Source organism: Brachyhypopomus gauderio, chromosome 3 (genome assembly GCF_052324685.1).
Source record: "Brachyhypopomus gauderio isolate BG-103 chromosome 3, BGAUD_0.2, whole genome shotgun sequence".
Classification (NCBI taxonomy): domain Eukaryota; kingdom Metazoa; phylum Chordata; class Actinopteri; order Gymnotiformes; family Hypopomidae; genus Brachyhypopomus; species Brachyhypopomus gauderio.
In genome coordinates this window covers 41,216,894-41,242,608 of record NC_135213.1, presented here as the reverse complement: position 1 = coordinate 41,242,608, position 25,715 = coordinate 41,216,894, and the positions used below count along the sequence as shown (strand labels likewise).

The following is a 25,715-nucleotide window of genomic DNA, read 5'->3' as shown; positions in this document are numbered from 1 at the left end:
TAAATTAACCATTTGCAGAATTTAAATTAAAATTTGTTCAGCTTTATTTGTATATAAGATTTAACAAATTCCATTGTATTGACATAGTTTTTAAAGGTAACAGCAGAATGTGTTTAGTGTACCTTTAAACATTTTCATTTCAAGTTTACAGCTTCTATTGTCTCTGAACATTTCTCTCATGGACTTAATTCGATATCTTAATTAGATATCTTAATTAATTTATTTTCATACCAAACAAATTACATCAACTAATTCAACTGCCACTTCCTAAATGATTAAATTATTTTAAAATAGATCATATAGGCTATCTGTCGAAAATAATAAAGCTATACATCTATCAAAGAAAGGTAAATGACTAAACAAACAAACAACACGAACAACACAAGTCATTACAACACTTGACAATGAATGTAGACACTACAGATGACAACAAACAACACGTGCACCAAATAGCGATGAGATGTGGGACACGCGATACGAACGCCACACACACACACACACACACACACACACACACACACACACACACACACACACACACACACACACACACACACACACACACACACACACACACACACGAATGTAAGCTTGCACAGACAAACGTACATAGACTAGAGCACGAAACAGCAGTAAGCAGGAGACTCCGGAATGGCCAACAAAGAGTTTAGAACAACCTCCCTGGAAGACAGAGGGGACACACACCGGGACAAGGACAGTCACAACACAGACGGGACACACACCGGGACAAGGACAGTCACAACACAGACGGGACACACACCGGGACAAGGACAGTCACAACACAGACGGGACACACACCGGGACAAGGACAGTCACAACACAGACGGGACACACACCGGGACAAGGACAGTCACAACACAGACGGGACACACACCGGGACAAGGACAGTCACAACACAGACGGGACACACACCGGGACAAGGACAGTCACAACACAGACGGGACACACACCGGGACAAGGACAGTCACAACACAGACGGGACACACACCGGGACAAGGACAGTCACAACACAGACGGGACACACACCGGGACAAGGACAGTCACAACACAGACGGGACACACACCGGGACAAGGACAGTCACAACACAGACGGGACACACACCGGGACAAGGACAGTCACAACACAGACGGGACACACACCGGGACAAGGACAGTCACAACACAGACGGGACACACACCGGGACAAGGACAGTCACAACACAGACGGGACACACACCGGGACAAGGACAGTCACAACACAGACGGGACACACACCGGGACAAGGACAGTCACAACACAGACGGGACACACACCGGGACAAGGACAGTCACAACACAGACGGGACACACACCGGGACAAGGACAGTCACAACACAGACGGGACACACACCGGGACAAGGACAGTCACAACACAGACGGGACACACACCGGGACAAGGACAGTCACAACACAGACGGGACACACACCGGGACAAGGACAGTCACAACACAGACGGGACACACACCGGGACAAGGACAGTCACAACACAGACGGGACACACACCGTGACAAGGACAGTCACAACACAGACGGGACACACACCGGGACAAGGACAGTCACAACACAGACGGGACACACACCGGGACAAGGACAGTCACAACACAGACGGGACACACACCGGGACAAGGACAGTCACAACACAGACGGGACACACACCTTGTTGTCAGAACCTGCTGTCATATTTGCGTCTCAACACACCTCGGGGCGCAGCCACACTATAGACGAGCGTGTTTAAGTGTGTGTGTCACTTCACATAGTTACAAAAGTATGTCGGACAGTTACTGGGGAGCATCTTAAAATTAGTTTTGACTGGTGGCAGAAACAGAACAAAACTTAATACGGGCACTTCGGGTGGGGGGAAAACTTTGGGAGAATTAGGGGAAGATTGGCTGGAACCTGAATCTGAGCATGTATAAAAGTGAAGGTGAGAGGAAAGTGTTAAGTTGCACTCCACAGAAAGGAAGAACCGCTGGGCTCCAAACAGGGATGCGGTGTTGGTGTTCTCCCGGGTGGAGGCGTGTGACGACTGGACGAAAATACTACCGCAAAATAGCACAATATCTGTATAAACAGGAATAATTCAGCACGGTTTGAATATGTTGGCTTGTAAACTTTCGCGTTTCCATTGCCAACTTCCCCATTTATCTGCCGTGCCCGCTGCAAAAATTGCGCAAGTGAAGGTTGGACAGGAAAGCAATCCAGTCTGTGGAAGGAAATTGCAACACTGTTTCTCGAACATTTCTGTCCATGGAGAAGCAGCGAGGTTTCGTCAGCGAAGCTACTTTTAGGAGAAATGTTTTTGAATCGTAAACATTTATTTGTTCATGGACAAGCTTCTGATCCGTGGCCTAAATCAGTTATGTAGTTTGATACCGTTTCCAGAAAGAGAGAACATGGAATCTACGAAGTAATAGGTGAGACCATTCATCTCGCTACTGACTAAACGTGTTCGAGCGCCTGAGATTTTAAGTGTTAAATCTGACAGGATAAATATAGGACAACAAGATGAACGGATAAATATAGGTTAACAAGATGAACGGATAAATATAGCATAGCAAGATGAACCGATAAAATCGCCGCCGGTCGACTGTCAAACAAACCATTATTATCTGTTTGATTTTGGACCTGCTGCAACCGGTGATCATATGCAACGTAAAATCTTTAGATAAATTGTTGGAATATGCTGTTAAAAATGTTAGTTCATAAGCTTTTGCCTAAGTCCAGGATTTAATGTCACATTTTAATACAGTATTCATACACCTGGTGGACTTGGTAGAAAAGTTAAAACGTCATCTTTCATCTTTTTATGGGTACAAAGAAATCCGTGTGTAGGATATCCTGATTATAATTGTACATGTCAGGGTCTTCTTTAAAATGGATTCTGTCTAAATTGTTATAAGCCATATAAATCACGTTCTGGATATGAAAGTGTTTTTTTTGGTCCAAAGACAGATGACGTGCTGCTTACTTGGTGTGTAATGTAAACATTTGTGTTGCAGGGTCTTGGGGGGGGGGGGGGGGGGGGCTGGGGGGGGGGGGGGCTCACTGACGCAGCCTGATATTTAATCATCAGTCACACTGTGTCCTGGGATACAGTGAGTTGTTCGACATAATGGACGTCCTCTGTCTCTGGCGATCCACTGTACTGCTGACTTAGACTACTGGAGATTAGAGTTTATAGCACTGTGAGCATTCAGCAGAGAAATAATGATTAATAATTATTCCAAACGGAATAGCAGTTTGAATAGAATATTCTTGAGCTATTCTTTTGTGAATGCTTAGCCTGTCATTAAACCTTTCAATTGGCATGTTTGTATTGTCCTTCAGAAATAAAATTATTATTCATCCATCAATTTAAGTCTTCTGGAAAGAAGAGTACCCAGTATCCAGTGAGTACCCAGTGAGTACCCAGTCAACATTGTTGACTGTCTGTAATTAATTCTTGTGAAAGACAAGGTGAGTGAGTGCAGATTGGTGGATTATATTAGACATGTATGGCTGCTTGTGATTTAGATGTATACAAATGGTGATGAGGGGTGGAATCTCTTAGTTATGCTGTGCAATGTGACTTTCAGAGGAGTCAGTGTGCTAATCTGCTTTGACACTCCTGCAGAACAAGAGTCTGTGTTTACCTGCAACTCTGCATTGGCATTCCGTCCTGGTGGAAAAAAAGTCATTTAAAAAAATCCTGAGGTGTGTGCATAATGTTTTAACCCCTAAATGATATTTTTCTTCAACACAGTTATTACCTGACACACTCTTAATAGCACCCAGTACCTGGCCATTAACACTGCAGTTTTATTGGTGTGTTGAGCGTTCCACCCAGGTGATATCCAGTTATCACTGGTCCTGTGGTCATAGATTGAAGTGATGATTAAAAGTGATGGAGGCAGACAGGCAAATTGTGCACGGCAACATTTGCACAATCACTTACAGTCTGTAATTGTGCACTGGTATGTAATACACCTGTATATACACACCTATGATAGGTGTATATAAACAATTACAGTAAGTATATTGCTTTTAATTAAATTGAAAATAATTCTCAAAGTAGGACAGAGACACAATTTGTAAAGCAGTCATTTGCTGTATTGTTTCTTGGAAGAATCTGGTGACAATACGAGCCTTGTCACACTTTTCTTGCTGGAAGTGTCTGTCTCAGTAGTAAAACTGCAAATTGTACTAAAGTGTAGCTATGAATCACCTTGTACACTGATACCATGCAGGAATACTGGGCCAGTGGCAATCAGGAGCCATAATGTTACCTGGCAAAGCATTCTATTCTTCTTCTTCTTCTTCTTCTTCTTCTTCTTCTTCTTCTTTTGGCAATTCCTGTTTAGGGGTCGCCACAGTAGATCAAACTCCTCCATCTGGCCCTGTCCTGAGTGTCCTCCACTGACACACCAGCCACTCTCATATCCTCTACCACTGCATCCATAAACCTCCTCTTAGGTCTACCTCTCCTCCTCTTGCCTGGAAGTTCCATCCACAAGACCCTCCTACCAATATACCTCTCCTCCCTCCTCTGTACATGTCTACAATCATTCTATTCTATTCTATTCTATTCTATTCTATTCTATTCTATTCTATTCCTCTTGTGTACTTTACTAAAATCACTGAAATGCCACAATATCTTTTATTGTATTGTAATGCTTTTGAATTCATCAGGTGTGTTTGGAGGTTACATCCTGCACTCCACTGTGGAATTTATCCGTGATTTATCTTGATTAATCCACTGCATGATTTATCTTGATTAATCCACTGCGTGATTTATCTTGATTAATCCACTGCGTGATTTATTTGCTTTTTGATCTGTATGCATACATGATTCTCACTAAGTTCCTTTGACTATTGTACATTAATTATTGATGATATGATGGTGTGACTGATTTTCATCACAGACTACAATGTGATGTAGAAATTATGTTCACGGGCATTCTGCATAGGCTTTATTAAAAATAATGCTTTATTAAAATACAGGAAAGGATTAACACTTATAACTAACATGTGGTATTTACACTGGAATTTAGCATATTTACATATCTGAGACTAATAAAAGTGAGATGGTTTTTTTTCACTGATGATATGACTTTCCAGTTTGGACTTGTGTTGGAGTAGTAGGCAACCTGCCCTTTAATGAGACTACAGCATCTGGGACTGCTGTTACTCTTCTTCACTCTCTTTTATTGTATTGAGCACAGTTTGGAGAGGTGTGTGACAGAAAGCTTTCTAAATTAATATTTATTTGTAATTTATTATAATTATTATTAATTAAAAAGTGTGATATCTGTTATAGACCATCATTACCTGTGGCCAGTGGTTAGTCCTGCAGACACAGTTCTTTTGTAGGGAATTAAAGCATAAATTAAAGTATATCAGACGGCTGCTGGGGTAATCCTGCTGCTGGGGTAATCCTGCTGCTGGGGTAATCTTGTCTCATGCTCTGACAATTTGTCATCCATTTACTGTAAGTAACTGTGCTGTTAATAATGTGGATGTGTATGTGTAATTAAGATTTTTTTTCTTTTGTCTATATGCTGTCTGAGTTTTAGTCTAACTTCAGAGATGCTGCTTTAGGGAGAATAAAACTTGTTCCAGGTTGGATCTTGATGTTTAAATGTTTCCTGTTATAAATAAGGGATATTTAAGAAGTGTTGAGGTCTCATACATGCCCATTATGGGAACACTTGACCCTTTCAGGATTTACTTAAATTATTCTTATAACATTTTTATTTCTATTATTTACCACAGGCCATATTAATCCTGTAACACAGGGGTGCCCACAAGTTTTCAGCTTGAGAGCTACTTATAAGATGACCAAGTCAGAAAGATCTACCTTTTCAAGGGTGGCGGACGTAAATTGTTACCGGGGCGGTGTATATATACAACCTTCAGTGCAGATGGACGATAGCCTGTCATTCATCCACTACTTTTTAATGTCATGCAATCTACCCACATTCCTTCGCGATCGACAGACACGACGTAATGGACTAGGGTTAGGGTTAGTTAGGGTTAGGGTTAGTTAGGGTTAGTTAGGGTTAGTTAGGGTTAGGGTTAGTTAGGGTTAGTTAGGGTTAGGGTTAGTTAGGGTTAGGGTTAGTTAGGGTTAGTTAGGGTTAGTTAGGGTTAGTTAGGGTTAGCTAGGGTTAGGGTTAGTTAGGGTTAGTTAAGGTTAGCTAGGGTTAGGGTTAGTTAGGGTTAGTTAGGGTTAGCTAGGGTTGGTTAGGGTTGGTTAGGGTTGGTTAGGGTTAGTTAGGGTTAGTTAGGGTTACTCCCTGCTGTAGGAGATCAATTAAATAAATGGAAATGTTGCTCAAAAAGGAGAGAGGAAAAGTGAGACATAGTGACTTATCATAGTGACTTATCATAGTGACTTATGAATATAAAATACAAACATGGAATAATAAGTGTGGTTGGTCTGTGTGTAGTACATGTGTATGTAGTGCATGTGTGTGTAATGCATGTGTGTGTAATGTGTGTGTGTGTGTGTGTGTAGTGCATATGGGGGTAGGGACATAATACAATAATAAGTAAGTAAATATTTATTTATATAGCGCTTTTTTGAGCCAGTGCTCCAAAGTGCTGTACAAGAACCACTCCTAATATCCATAAAACACATGAAAGACAAAAAACCAAAAGATACATTAAGAACAGGAACATCCCCACATAACATAAAACAAACACAGAATTACATATAAGATGTCCCCCATATATACTACAAATGCTAATTATTTAAAAAGGCCTGCGAGTAAAAGAGGGTTTTTTAACTGTCAGAAACCCTTGGTCTGTTGATCTCAACGACCTTGAACCACCATAGGCAGCTAAGAGCTCAGTGATGTATTCCGGCGCCTCACCATGCAAAGCCTTATAGGTTAAAACCAAAACTTTAAAATCCACCCTGAACTTTAATAATACATTTTATTTATAGGCACCTTTCACGACTCTCAAGGTCACCGTACATAAAAGAATAAAATCAAAGCAAAGAACATAAACAACAAACAACTACAAAAAGCAGGGAGCAGATTAGAGACTATATGCAGCCCTAAACAGGTGTGTTTTGAGGCGTGATTTAAAAACGTCCAAGGAATCAATATTTGGGATGTCCGGTGGAAGAGAGTTCCAGAGACGGGGAGCTGAGCTGAAAGCTCTTAGCCCCATGGTGCTCATACGGGCCGGGGGAACAGTGAGACTGATGGACGAGGAGGATCTGAGAGTGCGGCATGGTCTGTTAATGTGTAGGAGCTCAGTGAGATATGGAGGGGCGAGGTGATGGATAGCCTTACATGTGTGAAGTAGAAGTTTATAATCAGTGCGAGATTTAACAGGGAGCCAGTGAAGCTGCTGAAGAACAGGACTAATGTGATGAAAGGATGGGGTTCTAGATATGACACTGATGTGATGAAAGAATGGGGTTCTAGATATAACACTAATGTGATGAAAGGATGGGGTTCTAGATATGACACTGATGTGATGAAAGGATGGGGTTCTAGATACGACACTAATGTGATGAAAGGATGGGGTTCTAGATATAACACTAATGTGATGAAAAGGATGGGGTTCTAGATATGACAATAATGTGACGAAAGGATGGGGTTCTAGATAGGACACTGATGTGGTGAAAGGATGGGGTTCTAGATATGACACTGATGTGATGAAAGGATGGGGTTCTAGATATGACAATAATGTGATGAAAGGATGGGGTTCTAGATATGACACTGGTGTGATGAAAGGATGGGGTTCTAGATATGACAATAATGTGATGAAAGGATGGGGTTCTAGATATAACACTAATGTGATGAAAGGATGGGGTTCTAGATATGACAATAATGTGATGAAAGGATGGGGTTCTAGATATAACACTAATGTGATGAAAGGATGGGGTTCTAGATATAACACTAATGTGATGAAAGGATGGGGTTCTAGATATGACAATAATGTGGTGAAAGGATGGGGTTCTAGATATGACACTGATGTGATGAAAGGATGGGGTTCTAGATATGCCAATAATGTGATGAAAGGATGGGGTTCTAGATATAACACTAATGTGATGAAAGGATGGGGTTCTAGATATAACACTAATGTGATGAAAGGATGGGGTTCTAGATATAACACTAATGTGATGAAAGGATGGGGTTCTAGATATGAAGCCAATGTGATGAACGGATGGGGTTCTAGATATGACACGGGCAGCAGCATTCTGAACCAGTTGAAGCTTATGGAGGGATTTGAGGGGGAGACCGAACAAAAGAGAATTACAATAGTCCAGGCGGGAAGTGACCAGGGAATTAACCAAGATGGCAGTATTGTCAGGAGTGAGAGAGGGACGGAGACGGTTAATGTGACGGAGATAAAAGTATGCAGACCGAGTGATGTTATTTATATGGGTTTGGAAAGACAGAGTGCTATCAAGGACGACACCCAGACTCTTTACCTGAGGGGAGGGAGGAACAATAGTGTTGTCTATGGAAAAACTTTTTACTTTTGCAAGAACTGATTTAGTACCAATGAGGAGGACCTCTGTTATCACTGTTGAGTTTGAGAAAATTTGAGGAAAACCAAGACTTGACTTCTCGTAAACAATCACAGAGGGAGGAGGGAGGGAGGGAGGGTGGAGTTGGGTTTGCTAGAAACGTACAGCTGGGTGTCGTCCGCATAACAATGAAACTGGACTTTATATTTATGAAAGATGTGACCTAAAGGAAGAAGGTAAATGATGAAAAGAATAGGACCAAGGACTGAACCTTGGGGAACACCAGACGTGAGGGGAGATGGCTGGGACGTGAATATCTTCAATTGAATAAACTGAGTGCCTTCAGAGAGATATGAGGTGAACCAGGCCAGAGGAGTGTAGGATAAACCAATGGCTGATAACCTATGAAGGAGGACAGAATGAGAAATGGTGTCGAATGCCGCACTCAGATCAAGGAGGATGAGTATGAATAAAAGACCTGAGTCAGCTGCAGTCAAGAGGTCGTTTGTTATTTTGAGGAGTGCTGTTTCTGTACTATGATGGGGACGAAATCCAGATTGAAATTGCTCATAGAGGTCATTATTGGAGAGGTGAGAGTGAACCTGTGAAGCAACTGTCTTCTCAAGGATTTTAGAAAGGAAAGGTAAATTAGAAATAGGACGGAGGTTATTGAAGTTGTTAGGGTCTAGACCAGGTTTCTTTAATATAGGGGTAACTGCAGCAGACTTTAATGACACAGGGACAGATCCAGAGGTGAGAGAAGAATGAATAATGGCAGATATCAGAGGGTAAGGGTAAGGAGAGGGTAATAGAGGGTAGACGTGCTTTAACCAGGGTAGTTGGAAGAGGATCAAGTTAAGAAGTGGAAGATTTACATTTGTGGATGAGAGTGGATATATCAGAGATAGTTGGAAGAAGAAAATTAGTAAATGGACGAGCGAGAGGGCACGAGATAGGGGGAAATAGGGTAGAGGAAGTGACAGGAGGGCACGAGAATGGGGGAAATAGGGTAGAGGAAGTGACAGGAGGGCACGAGAATGGGGGAAATAGGGTAGAGGAAGTGACAGGAGGCAATTTCTGATAAATCAATATTGATAAGCTATACCTATTGGAATGTATATACACTGTTTGCTATAAAATGTCTGTACAGATGAATATCAAACCTGATCATGAAATATTTTGCCAACAAGCCAAAACATGTATATGTGTCAAGCAGCATTGTTGAGTAAGTGGTTTCTAAAATGCAGAAGAGAGCTTGGCTTGCTGAAAATTTTCATTCTTGGAATGCTTCCTTAAACAGTCATAATATGCTTCTTGTTCTGCTTAAATGTTTATGTGAACCCAGGTGAACCTGAACCCAGTGTTGAGGTTCCCTGGTGCCTTCTGGTCTAACAGGCCCAGCGCTACTTTCACGTCCTGTTTCTCTCCCTCCCTGAGTTTTTTGCTGAAATAAACGGATTTGGTTCCTCTCAATGGTGGAGACATGAAAATGCTCCTGTTTGGAACTATTTTTTGGTTACTTGTTCTGCACTGACAAGCATATCGTTAACCCTTCATATAATGTGAATACACCCACACATAAGTATTGAATTTTTTAAAATACAATTGTTATGAAATGCCATAAACACATTTGCCTTCAATTAATAGAGTTCAGTGGTGGTAAATGTCAAAGAGAACATGGTGTGAACTGAGATGTGAAGGTGGGGTGTCTTATAAGAACAGCTCTACTAAACATGTCAGCGTAACTCAAAATGAATAGAATCTACTAGCTAACAATCACAGTATTTGCCTCAGGTTAATTAGATTTAAAGATTATTTATTAATTTGAGTGCAGAGTGAAGTGTCATTATATATATTACATTTATTATTTTGATGATACTCAATGAAAAAACATGAGTATAATAGAAGGCTATGTGATTAATACATAAAAAAAGGTAATTGGAGAAACTATTTTCTCCAAGTGAAGCTTGGTCTTGAGGGTGGACCACCAGCTTTAGTATAAATGGAACATGCGTGCAGTGAAATAAAAGAGAAGTAAACTAACCTTTAGGTGTTTTGAAGCTGGAGACATGTGTTGACCTTTGAGTCTGCAGCACAAACACCCACCGGTTACATTAAACACTGACGTCAGTGCGGGTGCAGGGTACACATCATATCTGGCCCATTATCATGGACATGACTCAAAGCAAACAGTGCTTAGTCATAGCTGCTGCTGTTCTGATGTTTTAGGATTCAGGGGCACATTTGGCACAGTAGTGATTGTACACACTGCTGTTGAGAATTAAAATGTTTTACATGCATACAAACCCAGAGTGGGAGAATCATTCACCATTTTTCAGTGTTCTTCAGCAAGCATTAATAAATGAGAAAATGAAGATATTGAACTCATGTATTATTATTATTATTATTATTATTATATTATGTAGCTGTTATCAAAATGGACAGACACTGAGGTAGATTAAGGCCTGAGGTCTTCATGTATTATTATTATTATTATTATTATTATTATTATTATTATTATTATTATTATTTTATGTAGCTGTAGTTTACTGTTTTCAAAATGGACAGATGCTAAGGTAGATTCAGACCTGAAGTCTTCATGTATTATCCACCCAAGTATATCCATGCATGAATCACGTATTCCAAAATCTATTACACACAACTTTTAGATAACAATCAAATTTAAAATATTTTACTTATTCTAAATTCCTATTGCTTTGTTTTTTATGTGTGTAAGGCCTTTCTGGTTTATCCAACAACTCCAAGAACACCTCACATTTATATTTTTGGCATTAAGCATGTGATCTTATCCAGAATTACTTACCAAAATGCTTTGAAATTTACTCATAAAATTTGTCCTAGCCTGTACAGTAGGGGTAAGAAATGCTGTTTAAGTAGAATATTGCTAAAATACTGGAATCAATGCTCTTACCAAATAGACAAAAGTAAGTGTATATATAATAAGTTCTATATCAAACTATGCCTGCAATACCAATGTGACAGGTGAGTAGTGTGATAAAGGAGGCAGTGATCATACCAGATCACACCAGATCACACCAGATCACGCAGATCACACCAGATCACACCAGATCACACTAGATCACACCAGAGATTAAACCAGTCTCAGGGAACAAGGAGGATTTAATTGATAAAGTGCACAAACTTAAAACCTGTAACATAATGCAAATTAAGCATACAATAATCAGCACTCAACTGGTACAAAGACAAGACACATATACAACGAAAACAAGACAACATGGATTACTGCTGCTGCTGACGGGGGTGGCCAGCAGGGGGCCTCCGTACTGTGAAAACCAAATAATACCTATACCTATTTATACCTAACTATTTAGTTAATTAAATTAAATTTTATCCATAAAACACACACATCAAACATATAATCACAATAATGAACTAGAAAGAAAACAATGATGTAGGGTCAACAAAAGCTTCCATTTTAAATGACAGTTTCTTATGAATGTTTAGCTGCTTATGCCTTTATACTTGAGAAATGATGTAGGGGTGAAAGGTTAAATAGTTACTGTCTTGTACAGGAGCAGCTATTAATGGCCTTGTCAGCTGTATTTAAGAGGAACATAATTTACAATAACCAGCATCTGTGTGACTGTAGATAAGAAAACAGTGAACATGAAAAGATGAGTGAATGTAACTGAGGGGTTTACCTCAGCTTTCTCTTGGACATAAACATACAGCTAGTCACATATGTTTATTATGGAAACATCTAATCACATTTTTAATTAAATGTTTCATAAGTGATTTCACTTCGTCTCTTTCAGACATGAGTTTGAGGTCACTTGTTCTCTTCCTGGCACTGAGGGCTGGAGTGGTTGCGTTGGAACACAGTGAAAGTTCAGGTAAGACTGTGGGAACATGTGCCAACCTAAATACTTCCTTAAAGTGTTTTGCTTTTGTTAAGAAAAAATGTCAGTGATCCATAATTCCTGTCCAACAGCAGTTCTGCTCCCAGCTGAATTTGTGCTGGTATGTGACAGAGAGGAGAACTAAGAAAGGTCCAGTGATGCTAATCATACACTGGAAGACTTTGAAAATATATATATTAAAAAAGACTTTTAAAAGACTGAAGTGTGACAACTTATTACATCTAAATACAATATGTCATTAGAATTTTTAGTTGATTTTGCAAAGATCTTGTATGGTTATATCTATATCGATTTTTAAATTGTTTCCCCATCATGTTCCTGTTTAAAATGTAGAAGAAGAGAAACAATTGAAACGCTCTCGTGATTGGACATTTATCTCTGACAGTACAGTGTCGGCATTAGAAGGTTCACTATGTAAAACCTGCTGAGTGTTTCTCTTCAAACGAACAGTGAGCTGAAATTTTATTGCTACATCAGCCCAATTCTAGTACTTCACATGATGACTAATTTGGCATTTCCAAAAGCCCACAGCTTTGAATCTATTTCAAAATCCTTCTCTTTACATTCAAGGCCATCCATAATCTTGTCCCCCCATATCTGTCAAATCTTCTCAATATCGCATCTTCCTCTCGCTCGCTCAGATCCTCCTCTTCCATTCATCTCTCTGTGCCTCCTGCTCGTATGAGTACCATGGGAAGCAGCTTTCAGTCGCTCTGCTCCCAAACTCTGGAACTCCCTCCCTCCTGACATCCGTAACATTGATTCTCTTCCTCTTTTTAAATCCAGACTCAAAACTCATCTGTTCACAATAGCCTATTCCCTGTGATTCACTTCATTGTCTATTGTATTTGAAACAGTAATCCATGCTTTTATTACATCTCGGCTGGATTACTGTAATGCACTGTATTATGGAGTTAGCCAGTCCTCCCTCAGTCGTCTTCAGTTGGTTCAGAACGCTGCTGCCAGACTTCTAACTGGAGTGCGTAAGAGGGAGCACATAACACCTATTCTGGCCTCTCTCCATTGGCTGCCGGTGCATTTTAGAATCCGTTTTAAAATTCTTTTATTTGTTTTTAAATCTCTAAATGGACTTGCCCCACCTTATCTCTCTGAGCTCCTCCAACCACATGCTCCCAGTCGGTGCCTTAGGTCAGCTGATCAGCTTCTCCTGAAGGTGCCAAAAGTAAAACGTAAGCTCAGAGGGGATCGATCTTTTTCAGCTGCTGCACCAAAATTATGGAATGACCTTCCAATGTATATCAGACAGGCTTCTTCACTGTCCATTTTTAAGACTCATCTTAAAACCTACTTTTATTCCTTGGCTTTTAACCCAGTATGAGACTTGTGTTGTTATTGTTTTAATTGTGTCATTAGTAATTTTAGTAGTATTTTAGCATGTTATAGTTGCTGTTTTTTACCATATAATTAATAATCTTGTCTGTTTTTACATTTACTACCTACTCTGTAAAGCACTTTGACCCAGCCGAGGCTGTTCTGTAAAGGGCTATACAAATAAAGTTGAGTTGAGTTGAGTTGTATGTCTGTGTCCTCTGGTGCATATTCTGTTCTCTTCATAATTTGTTTTATTTATTTCCTGTAAAGTGTCCTTGAGTGTTATGAAAGGTGCTTATAAATAAAATTTATTATTATTATTTATTATTATTATCTGTGTTTCAGTAATACAGGACTAATAAATACAATTATTTTCTTTGTGTGTGTGTGTGTGTGTGTGTGTGTGTGTGTGTGTGTGTGTGTGTGTGTGTGTGTGTGTGTGTGTGTGTGTGTGTGTACAGATGTCTGCAAAGACTATGGAGAGGCATTTGACCGTGTCTTCACAGTCTCAAACGAGGCCTCATATCTGAACTGTTCTTTGGTGAATCAATATGTCTTTGACTTTCTAAACACTCCTTATAACATAACATGGTATGACCTGAGAAGTGGACATGTGGTCACTGAGGAAGAGGAGGGTCATGTAATAAAAGGAACAGCACTTTTATTTCTCAACAGCACCATGGAACACCAAGGGTCTTACTTGTGTGTTGTCAGGTACTAAAGTAATCAAGTCTATTCTAGACTCCAGCCATGTTGACATAAATGTGGTTAGCCTTCTGTTTAACTGTCATATACCACAAAGAGAAGTTAAATGCATCTTCTATGTGCTGTTGCCAATTGCACATCATTTTATTTGCCTTCTCATGAGGCAGAATCACATTCATCTTCATGATCTTGTGTAACATTTGAGTGCTGAACCCTGTCAGAACAGTTATACTAAGTGTTTTGCTCTCATGGTTTTGAACAGAACTCTTGAGAATTGCTATAAACAGGCCACTGTTGTGATCATGGACAAGGCTGAAGTGGGAGAGTGTGGCAGACCACGGAAAGGACTGCAGAGACTGCATGAAGCTGTGAATGGCAACCTGGTCTGCCCTTTAAGCGAATACGCCAGAACTGCAGACAGGTTCTCTATCCAATGGTACAAGGTTAGAAGTCCAAGAAATGTGTTCCTGATAAACCTTTAAACAATACAAGAGAACTAATTTATAAATTATATAAGAGAACTCATCTTTAAACAATACAAGAGAACTCATCTATAAACAATACAAGAGAACTCATCTTTAAACAATACAAGAGAACTCATCTATAAACAATACAAGAGAACTCATCTTTAAATCATATACGAGCACTCATCTGTCAATCATAAAAGAGAACTCATCTTTAAACAATACAAGAGAACTCATCTTTAAATCATATACGAGCACTCATCTGTCAATCATATAAGAGAACTCATCTTTAAACAATACAAGAGAACTCATCTTTAAACAATACAAGAGAACTCATCTTTAAATCATATACGAGCACTCATCTGTCAATCATATAAGAGAACTCATCTTTAAATCATATACGAGCACTCATCTGTCAATCATAAAAGAGAACTCATCTTTAAATCATATACGAGCACTCATCTGTCAATCATATAAGAGAACTCCTCTATGAATCATATACGAGCACTCCTCTATGAATAATACAAGAGAACTAATCTTTAAATCATATACGAGCACTCATCTGTCAATCATATAAGAGAACTCATCTTTAAATCATATACGAGCACTCATCTGTCAATCATAAAAGAGAACTCATCTTTAAATCATATACGAGCACTCATCTGTCAATCATAAAAGAGAACTCATCTTTAAATCATATACGAGCACTCATCTGTCAATCATATAAGAGAACTCCTCTATGAATCATATAAGATAACTCCTCTATGAATAATATAAAAGCACTCATCTTTAAATCATATACGAGCACTCATCTGTCAATCATAAAAGAGAACTCATCTTTAAATCATATACGAGCACTCATCTGTCAATCATATAAGAGAACTCATCTATAAATCATACCAGGACTCATTCCATCATGTTCTGCTGATTATTGCTTTTCTTCTCATGATGTTTTCTGTCTTATAGGACTGTGAGATTCTAGAGGAAAGTCACAAGTTCATCTTCATGAAGGACAAAAGTGTGCTCCTTGTCCGTAATGTTTCTCATGATGATGCTGGATTTTATACATGCAGAATGACCTTTGAACTTGCAGGAATCAAGAGTGAAGTTGCAGAGACAATAGAGTGTGAAATAATCGGTGAGAATAAAGTAGAGGGAGAATATGGCACCATTCATTAGATTTTTACTTAATTCTATTATAATGAAATTTTCTCTTCTTCAGGGCAGTGGTTATCAAGACCTCAAGTGACTGAGCCAGCTAAAGATGACATTAAACTAGCTCTGGGTAAGCTGCAATTTAAACACATTTTCAGTGCTTTTGCATGTAGTAATTCAGAGATGTACAATGATGAAGGTCTTCAACACAATTTGTGGTTGTTTTTGTGCGTGAACAGGCTCCCAGCTTACGAAGCTATGCCGTGTTTTTGTACCTGGCCGCAGCGTAGAAATCTACAGTGCAATCCCCCTCTGGTTTGTGAATGGCATTTATGTCCCTGAAAACACCTCAGACCGCATCCAGCAGACACATGTAAAGTGCGTACAAACTGTGTGTATGTGTATATGGGTGTGTGTACAGTTGCGTCCTGAAACAGTGCTGCAGTAGACGATGTAGACTATGTGTATTGATTTATAGTGTTTGCTTTTCATTCTGATGCAATATTTGGATTTATTGGCGTTGCCTTCCCAGAAATGTAGAAAAATGTAAGATTGCTGCTTTAAGAAGTAGTAATACATTTTACATTTTATTTGTAACGCACTTTACATTTGAAACAAATCTCAAAGTGCTACAGATTAAAATCACCAATATAGGAATACATAAAAACCAGCAGTTATACCATCTAGGATTTAATGTACCAAAAGCTATGAAAGATTAAGTTAGATATATCCACCTCTAAACTTTATTAAGCCATTAATCAACCAAACAATAGTTTTGCCAACTAAATTACAATAAACAAATATATGCTAAAAATGTTTTTTCAAGGCTGAGCTTTGTATTCCTCACAGCTGTTTGTCTAAATCTTTACACCTTACAGTACCAAATTAGGTTTCCATTGATTCTCCTGCGTTTAACCAGATCACGGGAGCAGCAGTCTACTCAAAGCTCTCTCTTCCTGCTCTCCTGGGGGTACTGGAACATTCCCAGTACAGCCGAGAGATATAATCTCTCCAGCGTGTCCTTGGTCTTCCCTGGGGTCTCCTCCCAGTTGGACCAGAAAGGCATCCAGGAGGCATCTGGCCCAGATGCCCAAACCACCTCAGCTGGCTCCTCTCTATATGGAGGAGCAGTAGCTCTGCTCCAAGTTTCTCCTGGTTGACCAAACTCCTAAGAGAAAATCTGGACACCTTGCTGAGGGACCCTCGTTTCAGCCACTTGTATCCGCCATCTCATTCTTGTGGTCACTACCCAGAGCTCGTGGCTGATCACTAGAGCTGGAGGTCCTGAAGACGCCAACAGGACCTCACGATCCGCATAAGGCAGATGTGGAGTCCTGAGGCCACCAAACCAGACACATTCCACCCCTTGGCTATGCCCAGAAACTGCTCATAGAATAATTGGTGTTGGTCGAGAATTGCTTTCCTTTCCTGAGTCACCTCGCTGTTTCCCAGAATCTTCTTGGAGCTAGCTGAAAGTTGCTTTCCATGGCCTCACCAAACTCCACCCACAGAGGTTTCTACCTCTGCAGTAGCTGAAGCCACAATTCAGACTCTCTAGAGTCTTACCAGCCAGCCAGGCCTGGTAGGACTCTTTCTTCAGCTTGATGGCCTCCCTTACCAAGGGAGTCCACCATCAGGTTCGGGAATTGCCGTCAAGACAGACACTGACAGCCTTGCGGTCACATAGCTCCAGTAAGCCACACCGATAGTGGAGGCAACTCTGACTCAGTGGGTTGTCTTTCTGACTGGGTCGTCTGCCAAATGCTCCCAGTAAACTCTTATCGCATATTTGTGTCTGCTAGAGTATGTCTGACATCCTCGCCCACCATCTGATCCAACTCACCACTAGGTGGTGATCAATTGACATCTCTTTCCCAGAGTGTCCAAGACACATGGACACAAGTCTTATGATACAACTACAAAGTCAATCTTCAAACTGCAGCTTAAGGTCTCCTAATGCCACGTGCAGTTATGGACACCTTCTGTGAGGGTTGGCTCCAACACTATACCGCCGCCGGCCACCAGGAGGGGCCGACGGGCTAATCAGACTAGCTGAGCTACACCTGCTAGGTAGCCCTTATAAGCAGCTCACTCTGACACTTGTTGCTGAATCGTTGGTCAGTGTTCTGGTGTAAGGATCTGGGACTTGGTCTCAGGTTTCTCCTTCTTTCTCCTCTCGGGTTGTACCTCCTCCATCTTTTATTTCATTTTGTTGAAACTGAAAAGACAAGTATGTCTACTTTCCTTGTGCTTCCCTTTTGGCTACGACTTTGAAGTACTTATATTACTGAATACTTCAAAATACATATAACAAACAGGAGGGTGTCCAAGTTTATGTACAGTATAATAAAGACCACAGTACACACCTCTCTATAATGTAAGTGGAAATAGTAGTGAAAGGTTTTTGATCCAGCAGTATCATTGTATATCACAAGAACTATAAGACAATGTTCAGACCTTCTGTTCATTATTTGGTGTTTTTTAGTCAAGCATTTTAAAACGACTATTATTATGTTTTTAAATCTAAAATTATTAAAACTGCAGTAGATATCATTTAAGGCATGTTGTAAATGTCAGCTTATTTTCCTCTCAATCCAAATATTTATTTCAGAAGTGTCTGTTCAAGTATAATGTGAAAAAAACAATCCATTTTCCAAACAAAAGATTTTCTAAATATACAGTGTAGCATGAATGCATAATTAAATAATTCATGGAGGTCACGTTGGTCACCCCTGACTGTGCCGAAGTATGTGTGTTTGTCAGGGATATCTGTACAACTTGTCTCTTGTCTCATCAGCATTATGTGTTGCTTGTATGTATTGGCAATGTCAGGGTATTGAAGTGTGCGTGTGGGGCAGTCGTGGCCTGGCGGTTAGGAAACTTAGCCCGGTTAGGCCCTTAACCCTCAATTGCTCACTTGTATAAAAAATGAGATTAAAAAAATGTAAGTTGCTCTGGATAAGGGCGTCTGCCAAATACCATAAAAAAGTAAAAAGAAAAAAAAAATAATGTAAAAAAATGAATCTTTTTCTTTGTCAGTCATTGTTTGACCCAGTCCTGTACACTTTGCTTTTCCTGTCTTGTCCCTCATGCTACAATGCTGAAAATGATTTAATGAAAATGGCATTTTCTGTTTGCCTTTATCATTTGTTAGCTTGCACTATTCTATACAAAGTAAAATATTTGTCTTCTCTTACAGTAAACAGATTGTGGCCAATGGTGTTTGGTTAGAGCGCTACCTACTGGTATCTAAAGTATTGGAGGAAGACTTCAACAAAAGCTTCACATGCAGTTCTGAAAACCACTATGGAAAATCCATAGGCTACTTTATTCTTCATCCTGCAGGTCAAAAACACATTCTAAATAAATTTTAGAAATATTTATGATCATATATATTTATGATATATAATGTATAATGCTAGAGTTTGTGATTTGTTTACCCAGACTTATTATGTGTTTGACGTGGTTGGATCATTTTCTCTCTCTTTTTTTGAGCTACAGGTTTAAAGTATAGTATATTGTAGAATTGTTGGGACCGAATTTAAATGAGGGGCCTATATTACAGATGACTGATGCTTATACTGTGAATTATGCAGTTTCTTGTATGTTTTGTGCATAGTCATATACTTTTAAAAGTTTCACTGTCCTGATGAGTACAGTTATGTTTTAAATGTTGTGTACTATATGACAAAGCTAAACAGTTACCTTTTGTCAACACAAACTCCTTTTTCTTATGTATCAACAGATCCTGATCTGCGCTGGCCAATTGGACTTCTGCTGACCACGATGGCGCTGCTTTTTATCATGGGAGTGCTCCTGTACAGAGAGTTTAAAGTGGAGCTTGTGTTAGCTTTTAGAACCCTTTTCCCATTCTTTTATGAAAGCACAGGTACGTGGTGTGTGTTTAAACTTGCCCCCTCCTGTTTGACACTTGCGCATGTTGCAATTTGAAAATATGCTGAGCTGAATGAATAAGCCACTTCCTCTATGTCACATGAACACAGGAAGATGAGTGAGTGAGCAAAAGTTTGTGTTTAGTATATGAAATGACATGTAACCATTTCAAGTCATGAAGTAATACGTAAAAAGCAAAAAAGATTCCTTAGTGTGTGTGATGAGTCTGGCAGTTTTCAATAATCTTAAGTTTATTTAAAGGTACTGGCAGGAATACCTGTAAAAAGAGCAAAATATAATAATAATAATAGTAAGGTGGGAGCTGATCAAAGAACTGACCAGTAACATTACCACTGACCACTAACATTACTAGTGCTAAGCATAGATGAGGTATATTTCAGAGGTGAGAAAAGGCTATTTTGCCTTCGTAGCAGATTCAAAGTAAGCTGTTGTTCATTCAGTGCTTTAGGTCTGAGACACATGCTGTGTTTTGTGCTGTGAATCTTTCCTCTAGATGGAGATGGGAAGTTGTATGATGCATATGTTGTGTACCCACGGTGCCAGTGGGATATCTCAAGTGAAGCAGTGGAGATTTTTGCTTTGAAGACCCTGCCAGAAGTTCTTGAGGAACGTTATGGATACAGGCTTTTCATTTTGACCCGGGACGGTCTGCCTGGACAAGGTAACCCACTCATCACCTAAACATCACCTGAGTAAACATCACCTGAGTATGACATGAATAAACATTCACTTGCCTATATTTGTGATAGTTTCTTAGCAATAGATTGGGTGGGAATGGGGAATGGGTGTACTTTTAGTATTCTTTTACAGATTACTGGTTACCAATTAAATGTATCTGTAACCTAATACAAAGGATTACTAGATTAAAATAATGTGATCTGATTTTTGTTACTTTTAGATTTCATAACCTGCTAACTGGCATGAGCTTCAGACTCTAGTCCGCTACAGTACCAGGCAGTGTGAACACCAACAAGCTCCCACAATATTTTCTCCATGCAGATTCTTAAGCAAATCAGTATATTTGTCCATACAAATGTCCCTTCCAAGTAGTCCTACACTGCACAGAACTTCTCACTCTATCTCTAAGGGAGTGTCCGGGCACCTTCTCACTCTATCTCTAAGGGAGTGTCCGGGCACCCTGCGCAGGAAGTTTCAGCCGCTTTTATCTGCGATCTCAGAGCTAGTAGCCATAGGTGAAGGTTGTAATGTAGATTCACCAGAAAATTGAGAGCTTTGCCTTTTAGCTCAGATGTCTCTTCATCACAAAGGTCCAGTACAGAGTCGACTTCACTGCAGACATCCGCATATTGACCTCCTCTTCCTCCTCTTCCTCCTCTTCCATCCTTCTCTTTTGAATAAGATCCAGAGATGCTTCATTAAAGTTAATAATAATAATAATAATAATCTTTATTTGTATAGCACCTTTCATACATACATGCAACTCAAAGTGCTTTACAGAATAAATAAAAAAGAAACATTAAAAGGAAGCAAAGATAAGAAGACAAAAATAAAATATTAAAAGAAATTAAAGATAAAAAGGAAACAAACACAATAAAATAATGAAATAAAGTGACAAATTATAAAATAATAGACAACATAATGTAATAAAGTAAATAAGATTGAGAGTTTCTTAACTAAAAGTAGATCTAAACAGGAAGGTTTTGAGATTATTCTTGAAGCTATGCAGGGATGAAATGCCTCTGAGCTCTTCAGGAAGAGAGTTCCAGAGCTTTGGGCCATAGTGGCTAAAAGCACCCTCGCCAATCTTTAATCGGCTTTTAGGAATCACCAGTAGGTTACTGTATGAAGACCTGAGAGACCTGACTGGAACATATCTAACCATCATTTCACTGAGGTAAAGAGGAGCAAGACCATGAAGACATTTAAAAACCATCAGTGGAACCTTAAAATCTATTCTAAAACTGACAGGTAACCAGTGCAGTGAGTGGAGTGCAGGTGTAATATGATCTCTCTTTCTCCTGCGGGTCAGAACCCTTGCAGCCGCGTTCTGAACTCGCTGTAGGTGAGAACTCTTTGGAAGAGCAGATAGAACAGCGTTACAATAATCTAACCTTGATGTGATAAATGCATGGAAGTTTTTCACTGTCAGCAGGAGAGAGCATATATCGGACCTTAGCGATGTTTCGAAGGTGAAAATAAGCATGTAAGCATTCATGCATGTTGTCATGAAGTTGTCATATTGGCAATTGTGATTTTCACTTCAGTTGAAATTAGTCCTCTGCATTTTTCCATCTGTGCAGTCAAAACACACACACACACTAGTGATCACTAGGAGGCTGTGGTGCACACATGCCCAGAGCAGCCGGCAGCCCGGTACCCGGAGAGCATTTGAGGTTAAATGTCTTGCTCAAAGTCACTTCAGTCATGGCCATCATGCACAATCTAGGACCCTCGCAAGGGTAAAAATATGGTCCAGTGTTCCATGACCAGGATGCAACCTACATTATTCCTCTTGTAACTGAGGTTTGACTGTTAGCCAGACACGCTTCTCCAATATTCCTGCATAGACCTTGCCAGGAAGGCTGAGGAGTATGACCCCCTGATATTTGGAGCACACCCTCCAGACCTTGGACGGTGGACTACAATCCACATCTACCAATGCAGCGGCACTGCCCCCAATGTCCACACAATGTTACCTTAATGTCCACAACATCCAGTGCCTTAAGGAACTCAAGATTGGACCTCATCAACACCCAGGGCCCAAGTGATGGGCGAACTCTCATCCAAGTCCCATAGCTCCACTTCTCCTGTGGAAGGGATGCTGGTGAGAGTGAGAAGATCCTTGAAGTATTCCTGCCACCTGATGACATACCTATCAGCAACTCAATCTCACTGTATGCAGTGTTGGTCGAGATCTGCTTTCCTCTCCTGAGTCGCATTACTGTTTCCCAGAATCTTCTTGGTGCCAGCTGAAAGTTGCTTTGCATGGCCTCACCAAACTCCACCCACACCCGGGTTTATGCCTCTACAGTACCTGAAGCAACAATTCGTTTGGCCCCCAGTTCCTGTCTGCGGGTTCCACTGTCCTGAGCCAGCCAGACCTTGTAGGACGTTTATCTCAGCATGATGGTCTCCATTACTCAGGGTGTCCACCATTGGGTGTGGGGATTGCCACCCCAACAGGTTGGTCACAAACTGCGGTTGGCCACATTGACAGTGGAGACGTGAACATGGCCCACTTTGACCTCTTTTGGGATGTGGTTGAAGCTCTGCCAGATGTGGGAGTTGAAGATCTTTCTGACAGATTCCTCTGCCAAATATTCCCAGCATATCCTGATGACACATTTGGGTCGGGCTCCTCTCTTTAGCCATGTTTGAAAAGACACATGGATGATACGACTACATGGTTGATCATTGAACTGCAGCAAAAGGTCTTCATGTGCACTAATGGACCTACCCTCTCCCATAGGCCCACCACATGTGGGAGGGGCAGTATTAGGGGTCTCTTGGTACATGGACCTCACTGCTTGGACAGGAGTCCGAGCTGGTGCATGAGGCTGGGAGATTCTAAATAGATAAAGTTGATGCCAACTAGATATAGTAACTCATAGCTCGCTGGCACCGAACAGCAGTCTGGAGTACCCGGCCTTCCTGGAGTCTTTGGAGGGGATACTGGACAGTGCCCCTTCTGGGGACTACAGTGTTCATGTGGCCAGTGAGAGTAGGACCCAAGTTGTGTTCTATTATTGGTTTTCTTTGCTTGTTGTTTGTCTATGACAAATACCATAACAAACACCATATACAAACACAAATTTGGAATGTACCTTTATTGGAATGTGCAGGTTAGAAATATTCCAATGTCTGATACACCAGTGGCCTAATCTGTAATTTATGATGAACTACACATGAAAGAAAATATCAGTAAGAACCCTAAGAAACCTATGTTTCGTACTAATCTGTAAAATCTATGACGGACCACAATTCAAGTTTACACAGTATACTACAGTGTTACACTAAATACATCACAGTAAATTGTGCCCAGAAATATTTTTTATATTCTTTTGGTTCATGTATGCCTTTTCTATTTATTTCAAAATAAAGGGGATTTGATCTTTTATACCCATGACCTCTAAAGGGGATTTGATCTTTTATACCCATGACCTCTAAAGGGGATTTGATCTTTTATACCCATGACCTCTAAAGGGATTTGTGTAACTCTTTTCAGTCACATATAATCATGCAAGACCTTTTTCCTCGCAGCTGTAGCAGATGTTGTTGAGCACGCCATGAGGCACTGCCGCAGACTCTTCCTGCTCTACACGGTGGCATCGCTGTGCTGTCCTGAGGGAGCTGCGTGGTTGGAGCAGCAGGTGGGTCTGCACCGCGCCCTGCTGGATGGCTCGCTCACTGTGGTGCTCCTGGAGATGGAGGAGCTCCGGGATCCCTCAGATCTCCCCGAGTCGGTGCGTCTGCTCCGGGAGAAGCAGGGGGCTCTGCAGCCCTGGAAGAGGAAAGAGATGAACAGGTGGACATGCAGGTGGAGAAGAACGGAGGAAGTCAGTGAGGCTGGATTGGCTCTCACTTCACACTCCTTGTCTGCACGCTTTTGGAGAGAGGTTCGCTACAACATGCCAGTAAGGGGCAAGGCGAAGCCTCACTCAAGAAGAAAAGTGCTTCTGGCCTTGTGAAGCAATGTTCATGATAGATCTAGGTTCATAAGGCCAAGAGGAATCAGGTATGAGAAAGTACAGTTAAAGTGTTCATTCCTGGATGGAGACCAACTTAAGATAGGAATATTAATTTTGGACCACCTTAACTTTAGAATCTTAACTTTGAACAAACTTTATATTTCCCAAAAATAAATATGCCCTATTACTTCTGACTTTTACTTGTTTGTCCAAGATATTTCATTGCAAACATCATAATCAGTAGATACGGTGGATACACAGATGTTTGTCTTCATACTAGTTCATCTGCTGATTACACTGGACAACAAAATTTGTACAAGAATGATTATTTCTCAAACTAAAACTCAGAATTTTTATATAACATATGGTTTTTAAATGAGCATTTATATTTATGAATGAGGTTGATTTATACAAACAATTTACAATGTATGAATTTTGTCTTTATTCGGACTCTTTGGTACAGCATTTCCCTGGTACTACCTGTATTTTCCCTTTATAGTGCTTTTTTTTTTGCATTTTTTGCACATTAAAATAATGTGGCCCATGTATAATTTTCCTTTACCACTGAAGTTAGCATATCATTTAATATATAAATGAAAACATGTAATAGCCCAAGACAAAAATATTACCAGGTCCTGTCTTGTATAAATTATCTAGCTAAGATTACATCAGGGATGGACCTACATTGACGTCTTTCTTTCCTTCGTAAAGAAAGATTAAACTTTCACGTTTGTCCTGCATCAGGTTCACAATATCAAACATTTTTTAAAGCATTATTTTAAAGTTGTGAATACTCATTGATTTTTCAAACATTTTTAAAATCAATTTATAAATGTTATAATGCCATGTTGTCATGAACTGATTAAAACATTGGCTACAAATTGTTGTCGTTGGTCATCGTTACAATTCATATACTCTGACAAAGCAAATGTAAAACCGACTGCTACTGTAAGAAAACCACTGAAAAGCGTGGTTTTGTTTTATATGTTCTCTGTTTACTTTCTCCCCAAATCTGGTTGTTTTTTTAATCTGTAGCTGCACACAATAATCCCAACACAATAATAAATTATGTGAGTGGGAGGACAT

At 40.1% G+C, this 25,715-nt stretch overlaps 1 protein-coding gene across 3 annotated transcripts; it reads left to right on the top strand.

The window, feature by feature from the left end:
- Positions 1-1,990: 1,990 nt before the first annotated feature.
- Positions 1,991-25,499, top strand: LOC143509559 (interleukin-1 receptor type 1). 3 transcript variants are annotated; one of them, XM_076998419.1, is made up of 13 exons: positions 1,991-2,451; positions 3,365-3,437; positions 3,651-3,730; positions 12,305-12,382; positions 14,203-14,455; positions 14,709-14,889; positions 15,877-16,048; positions 16,133-16,195; positions 16,305-16,443; positions 19,265-19,410; positions 19,811-19,954; positions 20,474-20,641; positions 24,202-25,499. In XM_076998419.1, the coding sequence occupies exons 4-13, from the start codon at positions 12,307-12,309 to the stop codon at positions 24,627-24,629; spliced, it is 1,770 nt and encodes a 589-aa protein (XP_076854534.1). In that variant the 5' UTR covers positions 1,991-2,451; positions 3,365-3,437; positions 3,651-3,730; positions 12,305-12,306; the 3' UTR covers positions 24,630-25,499. The 3 variants fall into 3 exon arrangements, with proteins under 3 accessions (XP_076854534.1, XP_076854535.1, XP_076854533.1); XM_076998420.1 differs by lacking the exon at positions 3,651-3,730; XM_076998418.1 differs by lacking the exons at positions 3,365-3,437; positions 3,651-3,730 and having other exon boundaries at positions 1,992-2,451.
- The last annotated feature ends 216 nt before the right edge of the window (positions 25,500-25,715 follow it).

Coding starts and splice junctions, on each gene's coding strand:
- LOC143509559 (XM_076998420.1), top strand. CDS start 12,307: ATGAGTTTGAGGTCACTTGTTCTCTTCCTGGCACTGAGGGCTGGAGTG. Junction 16,196..16,304: donor TGACATTAAACTAGCTCTGG/GTAAGCTGCAAT, acceptor GTGCGTGAACAG/GCTCCCAGCTTACGAAGCTA. Junction 20,642..24,201: donor GGACGGTCTGCCTGGACAAG/GTAACCCACTCA, acceptor TTTTCCTCGCAG/CTGTAGCAGATGTTGTTGAG.